Source organism: Argiope bruennichi, chromosome X2 (assembly GCF_947563725.1).
Source record: "Argiope bruennichi chromosome X2, qqArgBrue1.1, whole genome shotgun sequence".
In the NCBI taxonomy this organism is placed as follows: domain Eukaryota; kingdom Metazoa; phylum Arthropoda; class Arachnida; order Araneae; family Araneidae; genus Argiope; species Argiope bruennichi.
The window spans coordinates 60,354,174-60,372,861 of NC_079163.1; the positions used below are offsets into that span (position 1 = coordinate 60,354,174).

Here is an 18,688-nt window from a genome sequence, read left to right on the forward strand (position 1 = left end):
TATGCCCCTATACTCGATGTATTTAAATATAATTTCTCATGTCTTCTTGCTGGTGTGGCTCTCAGGGGCACATTTTCTTTAGGTGTGACGGGCTTAGCGACCCCGAGGTACCCAAGTGATCTGGTCTGCCTTCCAGATTCCCCTCCTCTCGGTCTGCTGTTGTCTGCTTTGTTTCTTCCCTTGACGGCAATCGAGGGAGCTCTCCATGAGAAGCTGTCGCCGCTCTGTTTGCTCCTTGCTTCTCATGGACAGCCAAAACACCCACGTGTTGGCCGTGCGTGGCGACCCATTAGACGGGCGGTGCACTGTGGTCCCCGGTATATTAATCGGCTGGTAGATAGCCACCTGAGTGGTTAGTTTGCTAGGGATCAAGCAAAGGATTTACTTCTTGGGCTTGGCGGTAAGGGTGATCACTGTCCCCGGGAGTACCTCTGAGCGTATAGGTTCCGGCAAGTACTAAGGTAAGCGCTGAGGCTGAAAATGGCCAGAGCCGGTGGCTGCCTTCCCTTGTTGGGCTCCGTGGTGGGCGGTACCGTCGGGCCTGAAATTTCATTAGTATTGTATGGGCAAGCGCAAACCTTCCCCTTAAGTGGGCAACAAAATGTTTCTTCCTTTCCAACAATACCTAATTTTCCAACCTTTTTCGTTATCAAAAGATCATCTGCTACTAATGATACATTTCATTCTGTCTCTCCGTTTCTTGTTGAGATAGGTATAACTGGCGATTTGCTGGTCGAAGGGCAATCTCGTAAACAATCTGTACAAATAATGAAATTAAAATCATTGGAAAATATGCCAGTCGTTGTTTCTCCACATTCTTCACTGAATTCCTCCAAAGGTGTTATTTCCTGCAGGGGTCCAATATACCGATATATTATAGAAGAAACGTCTAAAGAGTTGGAAGGACAAGTGGTTAGCCATGTACGGCGTATCTCTATACGGAGGGATGACCAGTTCCTAAATATCAAACATCTGATTCTTACTTTTAGTTTTAATAAATTACTCGAGTACATAAAGGCGGGGTGCATGCGCCTGTTGGTTCGACCATATATTCCCAACCCGCTTCGTTGTTTTAAGTGCCAACGGTTCGGACATTCAAGAACTTCTTGCCGCGGGACACTAACTTGCTCCCGCTGCGCGGAAGTAGGTCACGATAGTACGCAATGCACATCTCGGGAAAAATACTTTAATTGCAAAGGTGCACATACTTCCTTTTCTCGGAACTGCCCTGCATGCTAACTAGAAAAATAAATAATTAGTGTAAAAATTAAAAAACAAATTTCTTATTCTGAAGTTCGCAAACTTGTAAAATCTCAAATTCCTGTATCTGGTACTAGCTACTCTACTATGATCAAAAAACCAGCTGCAACTGATTTTATTCTAAACAATGGAAATAACATGCTTACTGTTAATACTCCCGAATCCGCTATTGTAACGTCACTGCCAGTAGCTCTCTATAGTAATATTGTTCCTCAGCCAACTGGTCATGAACGTGAAATATCTAATGCCCCATCTAATGAAATACCACAGGACCTGGATAAATTTTAAACTGTTACTTATAAGAAAAAATAAAAAAAAAGATCACAAACAAAATTCTGAAAATATATCGAATTCTAAATTCTGGAAGACTTCACCCGACAAATCTCCCAATCTATACCAGTCTCTAATTTTAGCTCTTCGCAGACCATTAATTATAAATCAGCTGATAAAATGGATAAAGCCAATTCTCAGCTTGAAACCATGGTAAAAAATAAGCCCAATCAAAACACTGACCGCGAAATAGAATCAGATAATGCAAAAGAATACAACCCTCATGAAACAATTGATAAAAACACCACATGCTCCGGAACCTTCTACCGATTCCACCACAGTTGATAAAATTATTTTTAAACAAAGTCCCTAAAAATGTCTAGTTCAATGGGTCGATCTTAAAATTTTTTACGGTGAGCCTTTATGTACCCTTATTCATAACGGATACTTGAAAAAACACCGAATCAAATGATTACAATGATTTTTTTTTCTTTTCCCTTCATTTTATAATTTATTGTACCTGTTTTAATGTTATGAGAGTTGCATTTTCATCTTTTAAATTTCATTGATATTTTAATCTTCTAACATTTTTGGAAAAAAAAATTCTTTCTGAGATGTAATTTGCACTTTTAAAAATGCTGATACTATTCATTATTGGATGTCTTTCATTTTATCATGAGAAACTATAATTTTAAATTGTATGACTGAATTGTACATGACATATTTTTAAATACCATTTTATTGGCGCAGTATGGCTATATTTGGCTCTTGAGATATTAAATCTCAAAATACCATACCATTCTCGCTGGTGTGTCGTGGAATTTTGAAGAGAGGGTGCTGCTTCAGTCCATAGCCTCGTCATTTCAGCACAGGTCAAATTTACTAGATTTTATCTTGAAGTAGTTATTTTGATGCTTTAAAATGGAGCTTGAATCTAACCAAACTAGACCAAACATCTAGTAAGCCATTATGTAATTTGAATACTGAAATTCGCCAATCAAGTAATTCATATCTCTGCTCAACCAGATAGCAGTATAAATCAAAGCATTTTTCCTCAGAGCTAGCAGAATCGGAAATGAGATTTGAAGGTAAAGGCTCGCCAACAATATAAGAATGTCAATATTAGTTACTTAATGAAATCTAATTAAAAATAAATGCATGAAAACGTTATGGGAACCAGTTTTTTCATTGTTTCTGAACTTCTCTGGCACCTCTAGTGGAAGTTGCTATTGACTGAAATAGAAATTGGAAGAGAGTCGAAAAAAACCGCACAGTGGAGTATTTGTGGCAAAATCTCTGGCAGAAAAAAGGAAAGAGTAAAAAGCCTATTTTATAAAAACTGACTAATTGGTGCGTCTATCATCATTTGTTTCTGATACATGCGACATACAGTTACTTTTATCCGCAATTGAACAACAAATTTATTTGAGTGTACGTGCTTTTTTTCTTCTTACATTTCAGTTTTATTTAGCGTTAATATAATATGTGGCCTTATAAATTGATGGATTCAAATGGAATCAGGTTTAAGTTTTAAAGAAAGGTAAGAGCTTTGTTTTAAATTTATGTATAATTTAAGTAATTTTTAATATAATATAGAAATTTCAAAACAAAAGTTTGTTTTAAGCCTTTTTTAGCTTTAATTTAGATATTATAAAAGCTTTTTAAATGTGTATCAGGGTTTGTCGGACCTTTTACAAACTATAACTGTAAAATTTGCAACGTTTAAAATAGATTTCAACGAAAAAATATTCCTCATACAGTTTCCAATTTCTTTTATAATTTTTTATAAAGTATATTTCATGATACTTTTGATATATATTCGACTTGAAAGCGACTTTACTGTTAAATTATACTTACTTTCTACATTGAACAAATAATATTAACTTATAAAACCATCTTGTTTTCGTCTTTATAGTAATCACGATACTTTTTAATTTAATAAATTTATTAATATTATACATAAGGCTAAAGTTAATACTTGAAAACGTTTTATTTTTATGGACTAAAGGGCATAATTTGGCAAAAATCTAAAATGCGTTTTCACACAAATTAAGATTTGTCTACTTTTGAGGTTGATTATAGTAATGCTTAAATATCTTGTTATGTAATCACCAAACTGAAGAACTAAAAGTTATGTTTTTAAAAGCTTATTATAGTTAAAAATGGGAAGGAAATTTTCATTATACTGCCATTATACGGATTAGTAAAGAAACTCCCAATAGATCAATTGATAAAAACCTACAGTTTTTGGAAAATATAGTGGCTGATATAATGAGGTGTCCTGATGCTGGGAGAAGTTTACTTTATGCTCATCCGGTTTTTAAATCGAATTTTTACAATAACAAAAAAAAAAAAAACTTTTTAGCAAGCAAAAAAGCGAAGTTCCTGCAAAAGAATAGAAATTCAGTCGGCAAATATCGTCAAGGTACTCATCTTTCCTGGTCTTAGACGTTTTTTTTAAAGATTTCAATAGGTCCTGTAAAAGAAGGAAATGCAGAAATATTGAAAAATTAAGTCAACAATCAACCATTGAATAGCCGCGGCCTTTTCTGCATTTATGAATCACAAAGCTGCAAGAAACCTTGATGTGACGGATATGATTAAAAACATATAGAAACTCCAATATGCTTTTTTAAAAATTTTAAGGCACTTTCAATATCCGGAAAAAATAGAATTAAAAAACATGCCCTGGAAGAAGCATTGATAATCTTCGTTAATGCATAATTAACAAGAAAGCGATTTGGTGCATAATGCAAATAAAAATGTATACTGTTAATATTTATAACTTAAAGAAGCGAAAACACAGATACCCAACGACGACTCATTTATAATCTCTGAAATGTTGACTGAAGTTTCAATGTTTATTACATCACACCACTTCACGGTTATGGAAGTATTTATTAGTATTACAAGTTATAAATTTTGGAGAAAGGGGCACTCTAGAATTAAATTGGGTTACGATCTCTCTTAGAAGCTCTAAAAACTTTTCCTGTGAAAGATAGTGAAGCTAATATCTTTCAAATGCCTTTATACCTATAAAACTAATTGTTAATATAAAAGAGAAGATGAAAACCAAATAGCAAAACTCAAACCACTTCTCTAGAAGATTCTGCATATCAATCCACATCCATCTTGTACCTGAAACTTCATATAAAACAAATGAAGAAATTCGGTATTTAGAAAATAAACATGTTGAACAAAACAAAAGTATCAGCCGATTGGGGGAATATTAAATATTAAGCACACCGTGCTAAATCAACAATACGTATCAGCGGACCCGCATTAAAAAAGCTTAAATAAATTAGGAAAGAATTTTCGAAGAAACCTTGCAATTTTAAAATGTAGTCAATAAACTTTGCATAAACGTATATTATTATTATTATTATTATTATTACACGTATAAGTATTTCACTTAACATACAAATTCCCGATTCAGAAACGGTGGATAGATGTGAAGTCGAAATAATTTTGAAATACACTGAAAAAAACATGCAAAGAAAGCTCAAAGGCGAATAAAACTGCGTATTAATCTTCCGAAGAAAGGCTTTGAAACATCAAATCGTAGGAGCATAGCTAGATTTTTCTTTCCAGATCCAGAAATTGTTTCAGGAACTTCTGAAGTAGATGTTGAGTTGATTAAAAGGTTGTAAGTAATTTTAGAAGCCATAATAGAAAAAACATTACATAGATGTAAAAAAGGTTTCAAACATGGACGACCCTTACAAATAGCACCCTATTACTTCAACAGTACAGAAAGTATTAATTCATAGAAAATAAACAGACAATTACACCCAATAATCTACTATCAAAAGACGCTGCTGAGTGAAAAAAATATTGTACAATTTATTAACTTAAAGAGATTCAGTAGAAATGTACACAATAAAGATATCTTGAACTGTTTTCTTTCAAGCAATGGTCCTTTTATGAGTTGTCATAAAAAAAGCAAAGAAAAAAACTATACAGTAGTGCGACTCTACAATGCATTCATGGAATGCATTATGATGGCCCTGTAGATAAAAATTAAAAGATGAAGACCAGAGTAGTGAGGAATCAGCCTGGATCCGTTAATCTACTATAGTTATTCAAGAAACACTCGGAATCAACTTTGGTGAATATCAAATGTAGAAAGCGCATACTTTATATGCATTAATTTACATAAATAATTAAAATTTTATAAATAAATTAAACTTTACTTGTAAAAAAAACAAATCTTTTTCTCTTATAAATAGTTAAGAGAATGCGATATATATTTTTAAAAAATACATATATTACATAAACGTTTTAAGCATATTAGCTGATATAAAGAAATTCAAAAGTTAATAGCAATGGTTTTAACTTGAAGACACATGAAAAATATTTTTTGTTAGAATTTTGACACAAATACTCCATTGTAGGCAATGCATTCGCATAACGTATTGTTCAATAAATATTTTTTTCCGCCGAATAAAAGTTGCTCATCTGATTTTCTGCTTCAACTGAAAAATTGTAATTTCATATTTATGAAAACATTTTTCGGCGCTCTTAATTGTTTGCTTTAATGCCTTCATTTTTAATCTTTGCAATTTTCGAAGAAAAATTTATCGTTGGCATGATTTCAGATATGGTAGAACAATTTTTAACAGTTTAAAAATTCATATAAAAAACTCTTCTGACAAAATGCTATTTTCAAATGTTTATTTAAATTGATATTTGATGATTCTTTTGTCTTTCAAAAGATATAATTTATTCATGGAATTGTTAGGTCAATCTTGTAACGTTCTGATTATTTTTATTGAGCAGTTTACTCAAAGTTGTCTATTTTACGTTGCAGGAACTTTCATGGTCACTGCATGGGTAGGTCTTGTAAGTATTGGAATACTGCTTGCAAGGCATTTCAAACCTTCTTGGGAAAACCGAACGTTATGTGGCGTAAAAATATGGTTTGCAGTAAGTATTTTTCAAAAACTGCTAGAGTCACAGTAATAAGGTAGAAATTTCGTTTTAAAATTAACAAAATATTTTTAATTCTAAATATCTAAAATTGATGTGCTTGAGTTTTTTTTTTTTTTTTTAATTTCAGTTCGATTGGATTCTTTTAACTTTTCATATTGACATTGAAATGAGATGATCTTCTATGCAAAGTGTTTTTTCAATATTAATTTGCTTTTAATAAATTTAGTTTCTACAGATTGTCAATTATAATAGCCACCAAGTAATTTATAAACCGTTAGAAATAGGCATATACTTCAAATTGGAAAAAACATCTTAAATTAATATAGTTATAGTATATATGCGCTGTAGAAAAAAAAGTGAAATTTTAATTTTTATACAGTCTCCGATCTTATTAGCCGCATTTAATAAAATAATCTTGGCACACTAATATTTTAAGTAATAAAAAGTTCCGCTCTTCTGCTCCAAAAGCTACTGTCGAATTAAAATAATTTCATTATTTTAATACAACAAACGGCCACCTCTAGACAACAGAAGCATTATATGATTGTCGGATGCTTCTAGAGATAACCACTCAAATGATCTAAAATGGACTAATATATTCGAATTGGATAGTTTTCGTTTCAAACGGACGGGATTTCTTTTGTTTAAAATGATAACGTCATTATATTTTTATAGTACTACAAGGAGATTGTATAAAAATGTATATTCCCTTATTTTTCAGCAGCAAATTTATTGACTCGAACAATATAAATATAAATTGTTTACTTTATTTAAAGCAATTTTCCAATCAGTAATATATGCTTAATGGTTTAGAAATAAGTAGTTGATCCATGGTTCGAATGAACATTCTGTATGGTATTACTTCATGCAGTTATTATAGTAAATTGTTTTTCCTCCAACAGTTACACCGAGGCCTGATGCTTGTGGCGTTAACTTTTGTTGTAATAGCCTTTATCGTCATTTTTGTACACAAGAATGGTTGGAATTATGTAAGTAATAAATCTTTCATTGCTATATATTTCTCACCAGATGCCTGATTTATTTATTACAAGAAATCTCTTCCCCAGAGTATTTTACATCCACAGAACATTTGAGTGAAAATATTGGCGCCGTAAAATTAAAGATCACAATGGCTAAACTACATTGACTAACTATTGACTACAATTATTATATACCATTTGGATGAATCTTGAAATAGATGTATTCTATAACTTATTAAAAATGGAGTAAGCAAAATTACTTACCTATTAACATTAAATTCTCTATTATATTGCTACGATATTGTGAGGCATTCAGAATATCAAATAACATCTTGGAATATTTTGCGCTAATTTGATTATAATGTCGCTTTATTTGTAATCCGAACCATAAACAATTGATTGACAAGTACGAATTGAAAAAAAAAATAATCCTGGATTCGACTCCTAAATATTATTCTGAAAAGAATATAACAATGCTTCTCAAAGTATTTGTCAAACCAGCGGTTTCAGAGTTCATATGTTTTTTCACTCTTATTCAAATGATCATTTCATGGTAAAATTCCATAACAGTATTCGAGTTTGAGACAGTCATCTGTTAAATTCATTAAATAAATATACTACAATAATATCTCTTTCTCAAGCAAATTTTTTTCGTTCTGAAAAGTTTTCCTTTTGGATGATAAAATGCATTTAAAATAAATCCTAATTCCCCAATTCCAACGCAATGACTTTTATCGGAAAAAAAGAGGTATTTTATGCGAAATTTTCTTTTTTGAAAAAAAGATTCAATTTTTATTTGTTCGGATCTTTAATTTTTGGGAGTAACTTTTTATATCGGAAAATGAATTTCCTTACTTGATTTGTCAGAAGTTGTTGAGGAATGGTTAGTAATATCATCTATTTTCTTAGTCCTGCATCATTAAATTACAATAAATCAAACCGACCGAAATTCCTGCTTAGATTTAGAAAAACGCACTTAACCGAAGATACTTGGTAAGGGATCAGATTCATTTTTCTACTTTACTTTAGATTCCTCCTCAGGGGGCACACCTTCTTCAGGTGTGATGGGATTCACAATCAGTAGGTACCCTAGTGCCTGCTCTTTTTCCTAGTTTTTCCTCTATTTGAGTTTTCGCTTTCTATTTTCTTCCCTCGAGGGTAGGCGAGGGAGCTCTCCATGAGAAGCTGTTATAGCTCTATTTATTGCTAGCTTCTCATAGATAGCAATATACCCCCACTTGTTAGCCATGCGTGGCGATCCTTTAGATGGGTGGTGTATTTAGGTCCCTGATTAATTCAATTAGGCTGGTATCCTAGCCATATGGCTGGTATGCTAAAGAGGATCAAACAAAAGTGATCAACTTCCGGGGCTTGACGGTAAGGGTGATCAACATTCCTGGAAGTAGCCCTGAGCTTATAGGTCCTGGCTAGCACCAAGGTGGGTAAGGAGGCTGGGAATGCCCAGAGTCGGCAACTACCTTTCCCAATTAGGCTCAATGGTGGGCGGTCCATCGGAACCCGAATTTTTGTTCCATTTGCATGGGTCCTTTTCTGAGTGTCAACGTCTCGATTCTTTACGTTTCTTTTTTCTATTTATTGCTAAATCTGCCGATGTAAGCAGTCATGCACTCAATGCTGTGAAATTGGACATGACAGTAAAAAATGTTCCGCGTCCTATCCAAAGTGTATTAATTGCAGTGGAAATCATCCAGCTTATTCTAAATCTTGTTCACGTTGGATTCAAGAGAGAGAAATCCAAATTGTAAGAATTATACAAAATCTATCATTCGTTGAAGCCCGTAAAAAAGGTACAAGTAAAACCCAACAAGTGGTAAATCTTTCGCAACTGTTCTAAAAACTTCCATCGCATCTACAGATACAGACTGAAATATCTCTTGCCAAAATACCTGCTACTTTTACAGAGGATGATGTTGTTTCTATCCTAGCATGTCCAAACTGTTGGGCTTGTAAAACATCCCAACCTACTAAGGCAAATTATTTACCTAATAAAAGTAATATGTCCCAACCCTACTGATATTTCTATCATATCATCTCAGATTCTTTTATCTTCCAGTGCAATTTCTGAACAGCAGATTTCTCTACCTGGCCTTCATTCAAACCATTCGTCTTCATCAAAAGTTAAAAATTCTCTCACAGGTACCCCTTCTAAAAGCTTAAGTAAGCAAAAAAAGGCGAAAGAGAAAAAAAATTGAGAACAAGAAGGCTCTGTTGATGCCGCCAAGAAAGGCAAAGATATATCTAAACAATTGAAGAAACAAACATTATCTTTGCAAGGTTTTTATTTAAAAATATCCACCAATACTGAAAGAGTAAAATGTGATAATACTCTCAAGGCGAACTCATCTGAGGACGATTCAATGTCTGAGAGTGTTACTCCCCACTCTCACCAAAGAGCAATTAGTATTCTCGTTCCTCTACACTTTTTCCTCCTTCTCTGGTTCTAGATTATGAATACACTCGTTTCTTGGAACTTGTCGTGGGGTGAATCAGAAAAATTCTGATATCAAAGATATAATTAATTCTTATCAACCTACTTGCAAGAGACGTTTTTAAAATCTAATGAAACAACTTTATTGCAGGACTATAATATTTTACATGATAGTCATGCAAGCAAGAAAGAGCTTCAGGAGGAGACAGCCTTCCTTATTTCAAATCATGTGCCTTCATGTCCATTAGTCTTGAACACTTCACTAGAAGCTGTCGCAACCCGAATCCATACGCATTTTCTAGTTACTGTTTGCTGTCTTTACCTACCACCAAACACGTATAATTGATCATTCTAATCTAAATAATCTTGTTTCTCAACTTCCTGAACCTTTCATTATTCAAGGTGATTTCAACGGTCATAATCATCTTTGGGGGAACAATAACACTAACAGCAGAGGTCATCAGATAGAACAGGTTTTAGACTATCATAACCTTTGTCTATTTAATAATGATGAGCAAACTTACTTTCATACACAAACAAAAAGTTTTCATGCACTTGATCTAGAAATTTTTTCTCCATCCTTCTACCACTTTTTTTCTTTGTAAATGGATAAGGATTTACATAGTAGTGGCCATTTTCCCTTAGTATTATACGGTAAAAGAAGTCATCACTCGTCCACTACTCCCAGTTCTCCCAGATATAAATTCGATGCAGCCAACTGGACAAAATTCACTTCATTAGCCAATATTACTGAGGAAATGGTGAATAACATTAATATAGATACAGCAGTTGCCCAGATTACACAGGTTCTGACAACTGCAGTGAATGCTTCAATTCCTAAAACTTTTACAAAATTTAGGAGGCAACGCAAGGTATGATGGAATAATAATTACCAGATATCATATAAGATGCAACGCAAAGCCTGGGATAAGTTCCGTAAGTACCCCAATACTGAGAATTTCATTCGCTGTAAAAAAGCAAACACCTAGGAGAATTCAAAGACGTAGCAAACGGGACTCGTGGGAGAAATATGTGAGCTCCATCAGCCCTTCACTTTTCAGCAAGCAACTTTGGAATAGGGTTTAAAAAAATATTTGGAACATCTGCAAGTCATAGGATTCCAATCTTGCTTAAAAATAAAGCTCCTGTAAGTTCTTTACGAAATATAGCAAACTCGATAGCTTCGGCTTTCGCTGACACAAATCGTAGTAAGTATTACACAAATACATTGCAAAATTTTAAAATTTTAATGGAAAAAGAAAAAAAAAACTAGAATTTCAAACTGCAGCAAACGCTTCATATAACAGAATATTAACACTGTTTGAACTTAAAACTTCCCTCAATAGTGTACACAAATCTTCATTTGGACCTGATAATATAAGTTATGATATGCTGAAACATCTTTCTAAAGCTTCTCTTAAAAGAACTTACTCTTCCTATATAATAGAATTTGGAAAGAACAATATTTTACCACTACCTGGCAAGAAGCAACCATCATACCCATTCTAAAACCGGATTAAAATCCCTCGGACCCTTCTAACTATAGAACCGATTGACAACTGCTTGTGCAAACTGTTGGAAAAAATTGTATCGCAGACTTGTATACTATTTGGAACATGACAAAACGTTAAACATTTTTCAAAGAGACGTTTTCATTTGGCTTCAGACGAGCATGATCAACTGTTGACTCTGGAAACTGATGTGTGAAATGCTTTTCTCCGTAGAAAACATTTAGGGGCTATATTCTTAGATTCGCAAAAGCCTATGACACAGCTTGGCGCTTTGACATTTTGAAGGATCTCTACAATTACAATTTAAGAGAAAATTTGCCAATATCTATCCAAAACTTCCTCAAGTTAAGGATTTTCAGAATTAAGTTAGGTTTAGAATTTTCTGTTCTGAAACTTCCTGAAGTTAAGGATTTTCAGAATTAGGTTCAGAATTTTCTGATGTTCTTGTACAAGAGGAAGGAGTTCCTCGGGGAAGTGCCTTGAGTGTGACTCTTTTTGTTTTAAAAATCAATGCTATTTTAGCCCATTTAACTTTATTTGTAAATGGTCATTTATATGTTGAAGAACTTTGCATTTCTTGTACTGAAGATAATATAGCTTTTATTGAAAGGCAGCGTCAAACTGCAATAAATCAACTCAGTTTGGTGTGATAATGAATAAATTTTCATTCTCTTCTGAAAAACAAACGGTATACAATTCTGTAGGAAACGCAGCCTCCAACCTGAACCAGAGATTCACATAAAAAGTCATCCTGTTAATGTACTTGATGAGGTTACATTTTTGGGTCTGATTTTTGATAAAAAGCTCGTTTGCCTCTCGTATAACTTACTTAAGAAAAAAAAAATATGAAAGAACATTGAATATTTTAAAGGTTCTTTCTATAACCTCATGGGGTGCCAATCGTTTACCATTACTTCGCATCTACAGAGTAGTAATTTTATCGAAACTTGACTATGGATGCAATGTCTATGGTACGGCAAGACGCAGTATTGTCCAAATATTAGATACTGTCCATCATGCAGCTCTTAGTATTGTGTCCTGGAGCATTTAGAACTTCACCTGTACAAAGTTTCTATATAGAATGTAATGAGCCTTTACACATCAAGTGACAGTTAATGTGTCTCCATTAATATTTTAAAATTATCAAACCCTATTATAATTTTAACGAAGTCGGTTTTTACAGAACCTTCAGACAACTCGACCATCAGTCTTTAAGAGAATGACTCGTTTAGCTTCAGAACTATATCTAGAGAAAGTTGCACGTGGTCTCTCAGCAGTCATTTCTCTTACCACCTTGGAAATCTCATGGTATCCAATACTTGAATCCCTTTTAACATTTTGACAAGCAAAACATTACAGATATCATTTATTAGCAAATCTTCGATGATCATCGTCAAAAATACCACAAGTTCAAGCTCATTTTTACAGATGATTCCAGAGGTTTCGGGCATACTTCTTATGCTTGCATCGTTTCAAATTCTACAATAGCTTATAGAATTCCTTCAATTTGTTCCATTTTTACAGCAGAAGTAATTGCTATTTTAAAGGCTTTATCGTTTTTAAGATTGTTCTGCAAATAGCTATATAATGTACACTGATTCACTAAGCGCTCTGGAATCCCTATCATCTTTACATGCTCGCAGCCATCCTTTGCTTTTCAACATTTTAATCTTGTGTGACAAATTTATCTGGAAGGGCTTTCAAATTATTTTGTGTTGGGTCCCCGCACGTGTGGGAATTCTGGGAAATGAAAAGGCTGATACGGCAGACAAATTGGCTACTACTTTCTTGCCAACACAGTTTCCTCTTTTTGATTACAAGAAATATGTATGTACATTTTGCATTTTTGCATTCCAAATGGCAAACTGAATGAGACGCAGAGATTCGTAATATGCATCAAACAATTAAGCCCACAATAGATCTCTGGCTCACTTTACACAGCAGAAAACTAGACGTAATTTTAACTAAGTTGAGAATTGTGCATACCCACCAATATTTGTTGATGGGGAAGCCAACACCATTTTGCTCAATTTGTAACAGTTCTATGTCTGTGTTACACATTCTTGTAAAATGTCCACGTTTTTTTCTTTCTTTTTTTTTACAGCGTTTTACATTTTTTCAGAAATCTCCCCCTGATTTGGGCGAGTTGCTTTTCAAACCTCCGCATTTTAACCTTTTTAGTTTTTTAAAAAAAATATTGGTTTTTATAATTATATATAAACATTAGACGCGCTTTTTAGTATTGTACCATATCTTACATAATTCTTGCACGTTTTCATGCCTCACAGTTTTACTCTTTTAAGAAATTTGCATTTTGTAGACATTTCATGATTTGATTTTATTATAAAATGATACAAATATTTTAATTCCATGAATGTGGCGCAGCTTAGCCAAAGATGGCTTTTGTGCCATAAAACACAAACTAACACTCTTTACATCAGATTAATTTCGATTTGATTTCTCTACTCTTTCTTGTAATAAAAGGCATTCAATTTAAACTGACAACCACCTCTTTCTTGAGGCTCTTTTAATATTAATATCTATGCCCTAAAAATTCCAAAAGTGGCCTCTGAAAGGTGTATCCGATTTAAGAGGTGATGTTATCTTTCTAAACATTCTTAATCTCATGCTCAATCCGAATCTTTGATTACCGCATGTAAAATTCCGGTATCAATAATGTGCGAGGTAGAAATATCTAAATAATAGTTACATTAACTTTTGTGTAGCATTTCCTCTTCCAGTGTCTGTATTTTTTTTAACATATAACACAATAACATATAACAATAACACGCTCGCTCGAATATTAATTCATGCAACGAAACCAGCGCTTACAATATATTGATAAAATATGGATTTTTCCAGGAAACGGATAATCCACATGCAGTTTTAGGATGTATTGCTACAGTTTTGGGACTCCTTCAGGTAAATATTTCTTCCCATTTTCTACAATTCTTTGTCATTGATGAATGAAAACTGAACGCCCTTTCTTTCTCCAGCCAATCATGGCTCTTTTCCGTCCAGGACCTGATCACCCCAAGAGGCCGATCTTCAACTGGCTTCATTTGACCGTTGGAAATGTAGCTCAGTTACTTGCAGGTAATCATCCTTTTTCACTCTTTTTTAGAACTGAACATTGCAGCCATGTGTAAGGCTAGAACTATCAATATTTTCCGATATTTACAATTTAGTTATTCGAATCCTGAACTGTAATGAAGTATCATTGCATTTCCACATTAATGTCGAATAGTCCATTTTCATTGATATTATTAATTCGTGCTAAAAACTGAATTTTAAATTAAAACAAGGAGTGAAATGCGTTCGTGACTAAGACGGGCATTGGAAGATTTTGAACCATGTGTTTACAAAAAAGGTGCTTTTAAGATTTCGAAAAGTTAAGAAAATAGCTGCTTAATTTTTGTTTTCTTTAATTTATGAATATTAAACCCAAATGTTGCAAATGCTTAAGTTCAGTTCTCAGTAAAACGAGGGTTGCTCACCGTAGCTTTAGGTGAAGCACCTAAACAAAAAAAATGTTAAGATAATTAAAGTCAAAACTTGCATCGACTATATTAATATCACGACATCTTTGACAACAGGAATTCAAATTTGTCCTGGGGGGGGGGAGATTCTGAGCTTGGGACTATTGTGTAGTATGATAATAATTGTAAAACGCCGTTGCGTAGCAGTAATTTTTTTTTTTTTTTTGAAAAATTCGACATTGATTTTCATGTAATCTACAACAAGCTTCTAATCGAACAATGGAAAAAAATAGTTTTCTTGTCTCGGAACAGAAAGCTGCTTTCTATAAACTGTGTGTGTGTGTGCGCGCTAGAGAGAGAGAGAGAAAGAGATTCGTAACACAATTTCAATTTTCTAGATAAAATTAACCCGGAAACATCACAAATTGTTGAGATTATCAAAAGAACCGAGTTATCTGAACTGAAAATATAAGTTATTACGCTTCATTCTCTGAAGGCTTCAATAACATTGAGATGGCGTTTTACTGACAAGATTATTATGAACATCGTGCCACTATTAATAATAATAATTATAATCCATTATTCAAGGTAGATTTTACCCAACTCGCAGTCCGCCACGTGTACCGTGTTAAGACAACCAGTAAAAGAAGTTAGGGATTCTGTGTCTTATTTTTTTAAAAATTAATTATCTATAATTATTAATTGAAATTAGGTTATACTCTGTCTTTTGATTTGGGGAAAATTAACACAATCAATATTCAGTGCAATTTCAGTTACAAGGCAACATTCACGGAGATATTGATGAACGAATTTTACAAGTATTTGCCAGCCAGATTTGAAAACACACAAATTCAATTCGAACGAGAAATTATTTCCATGTATGAGAACATTCATAGGTGCAAGCAATTCACAGGGAGTATATATAAATATATATTATATATTACTTATATATAACAAGTAATATACATATATAAATAATATATATATATATATATATATATATATATATATATATATATATATATATATATATATATATATATTAGTTTATAGGTGGAAGCATACATTATTATTATATAAAAGTGCTTGCACCTTATGAAGTATTATTTCTTAAGTATTAATTTATTGCTTATTGACATGCACTTTCTCTTTTTGTTTCCCATTAGTGGTAGCTATTTTCTACGCAAAAAAATTGGAAACCTCTGGATTAGGTGATTACTTCTATGCAGTCATGGCTGTTTTTGTCATAGTCTACTTGTTGTTTCACCTGTTCTTCCAAGTACATACATGGACTTCTGAAAGAAAAAGTAAGCTTTTCGAACACACTGTCTAACGTAACAACGCTAGGAATATAAAAGTCATGAATTTAGATTTTTCGAAATGATCTGTCAGCTCCCCAAAATTATTATAAAACTAACCTAGAGAGAAATGATTTTAAACATTTGGGGTGAAAAACTGTTTTAAAATACGCCAAGACTATTTTTAGCTTTACATGGCATATCTAGAAAAATGAATTATTAAATTAACTGCTGTTACTTTAAAAAAAAATGTTTTAACTTAAATATTGGGATTATTTTTGTTGTTGTTTGTTTATGGCGATTGCATTCCCCATTTTTGTCAAGAAACTCTGACGTGTTTTTTTCGCAGCAGATTTCCAATTTTAAAATATTATAATTTCAATTTCTACTTTGTAAAATATTGCATTCCTTTGTTTTACACTAGAAAACAATGAGGTGAAGATGCTCGATCTGGCCAGCAGAGGAGGCAATATTGCCCAACCTGGTGTTCCTGAGAAAAATCATGTGGTAAGAAACTTGTATATTTGTTTTTTGACCATCTTTCAAACGTGACCTCTTCTGTTTCTTGAACAGCAATACTATGCGCAAAAAGAAGTCAAATATTTATTCCAAACAATAAAAAATGAAAAGAGAGAATTAATTCATTATTTCTATGCAAAACAGTATTATATTAATTCAACAGCTATTTCAAGTTAACAATTTTATAATAACATTTGAAATGCCAAATTAAATTTCTTCTGGCGAAAATTTTGATACACTGAATTATTAAGAACGTTGCTTTGAAATTTGCTATGAGTACTAAAGTTTACTTTACACCATGAAGAAAAGGATTGTTTGTTTAATAACGTAATCAAGAAGGGAAGAAAGCAAATTACTCTTTCCTTCAGACAATCAGAATGAACTACAGCTTGTATCTTTCGCCAAAAAAATCTCACTAAAATACTATAAATTAGCTAGAAAGATGTTTTTGAAAATTTCTTTTAAAATCGCTTACCTTCATCACTAACCAAAACTTTCAGTATCTCAAAAATTCGATAAATTGTGTAATAGGAAACTAAATACTCTTTGATGTCCATTTTCATTTATCATTAAACTCTATTATTATGCCTTATTTTAAAATATTTGACTTGTAACCCCCTTTCCCCCCCTACCCAATTTTATTTTTAAAATTCTTTTTCGCTGCATAGAGTATTTATTTGAAGTAACATTTATAACTTCTGAAAATAGAATCCTTAATTGAAGTGTTGAATAACGATAAATAAAAAAAACATTTTACTAAATTGTTTCATTAGGTTAACAGATACTCTTCAAACTATTGATTACTAGAATTGAAGGATTGAGTTATCAAGATTTTTAAGACCTCTATTCGGATTTCGAATTAAATAAGAATTTCTTTCCCACCGAACCAGGGGGAAAAAAACTATTCTGAGACCCATATTGTTTTACTTTTAAATTGAGATTAATTGAAATGTATTAATTGATTTTAATTGAAATGAATTGATTCAACTACATTATTTTTGCTGGTTAGCGCCTGACTGGCAATCAAAGACGCCGCACAACTGAAAGGATTCTTGTTTTTTTTTCAGAACCAAGCTGTTCGACAAATATTTCTGGGAATCTATGTCATCTTCGTGGTTGCGATTCTCATAGCTCTGTACGCAATGATTGGCGCTGCGTGAATCTTCCGTCCTGTTCAAACAAGCAAAGAAATTCGGAAGCACAAGCATCACACCTGAAAATGCTTGCTTTTAATGAAATATTATCATTATTCTCTGATATAAACACGCCGAAAATATATTCTTAGTGTTAATTACGATCAAAAAATTCTAATATTTTCCTATTCAAATGAATACCGGAAAATTTCAGTACTTAATCAATTACTGAACTGCTTAATTTTGTGAAGCCTTTTTATGCTGTATCATTTCATCTTTAGCTGTATTTATTGAAGTTCATGTACTATGTGTCAATTCACACCAATTTTTGATGGCATCTGATTGCACTTTTAAAACCACATCGATTTTATTATTATTATTACTAAAGATGCCTCTCAAAAATTGTAATTCTCTTCTGTTGGTTGTTTAATTCATCTTTGAACAGATTATAGTTACTTAACTGTTCTGTAGTAAAAAGTTTTAAATAAACTGTAAGTTGTAATATGATCTTTTCCTATTTTATCTGATTTGAAATTCTAAATTTTGTTGCATGTCAGTTATAACTTTTGAAAAAGCAATTTAAAATAACTTTGAATCCAGACGCGTTGTTTTAATTTAAAACAACTCATTTGTTAAATGGTTCATAAAGTAACTGAAGTTGAAAACGTACGCTAATTCCACGTCATCTCACTCCTATAAAAATTTCGAATACAGATTGAATCTTACTTGGATTTACAAGTAAACTGTTCAGAGAATTTCTCAATTTTTCTTCAACCAAATTATACATGATTAACTTCTTTGGAAAGCAAAAATTTTCCTACCCAAGATACAGTATACAGTTACAACAATTACTGAAT

At 32.6% G+C, this 18,688-nt stretch overlaps 1 protein-coding gene across 4 annotated transcripts in view; it reads left to right on the forward strand.

Annotated features, from left to right (window-relative positions):
- Window positions 1-18,263, forward strand: part of LOC129960128 (putative ferric-chelate reductase 1 homolog) — a 93,641-nt gene extending 75,378 nt beyond the window's left edge. For 2 of the 4 annotated variants that reach the window (XM_056073284.1, XM_056073282.1), the window contains exons 9-15: window positions 6,341-6,456; window positions 7,365-7,451; window positions 14,265-14,324; window positions 14,399-14,498; window positions 16,048-16,188; window positions 16,604-16,686; window positions 17,766-18,261. In XM_056073284.1, the coding sequence (XP_055929259.1) occupies window positions 6,341-6,456; window positions 7,365-7,451; window positions 14,265-14,324; window positions 14,399-14,498; window positions 16,048-16,188; window positions 16,604-16,686; window positions 17,766-17,858 (680 nt within the window). In that variant the 3' untranslated portion in view covers window positions 17,859-18,261. Of the gene's footprint in view, window positions 1-6,340; window positions 6,457-7,364; window positions 7,452-14,264; window positions 14,325-14,398; window positions 14,499-16,047; window positions 16,189-16,603; window positions 16,687-17,765 lie in introns of all 4 variants that reach the window. The other 2 variants (XM_056073281.1, XM_056073283.1) reach the window with 2 other exon arrangements.
- Window positions 18,264-18,688: the final 425 nt, after the last annotated feature.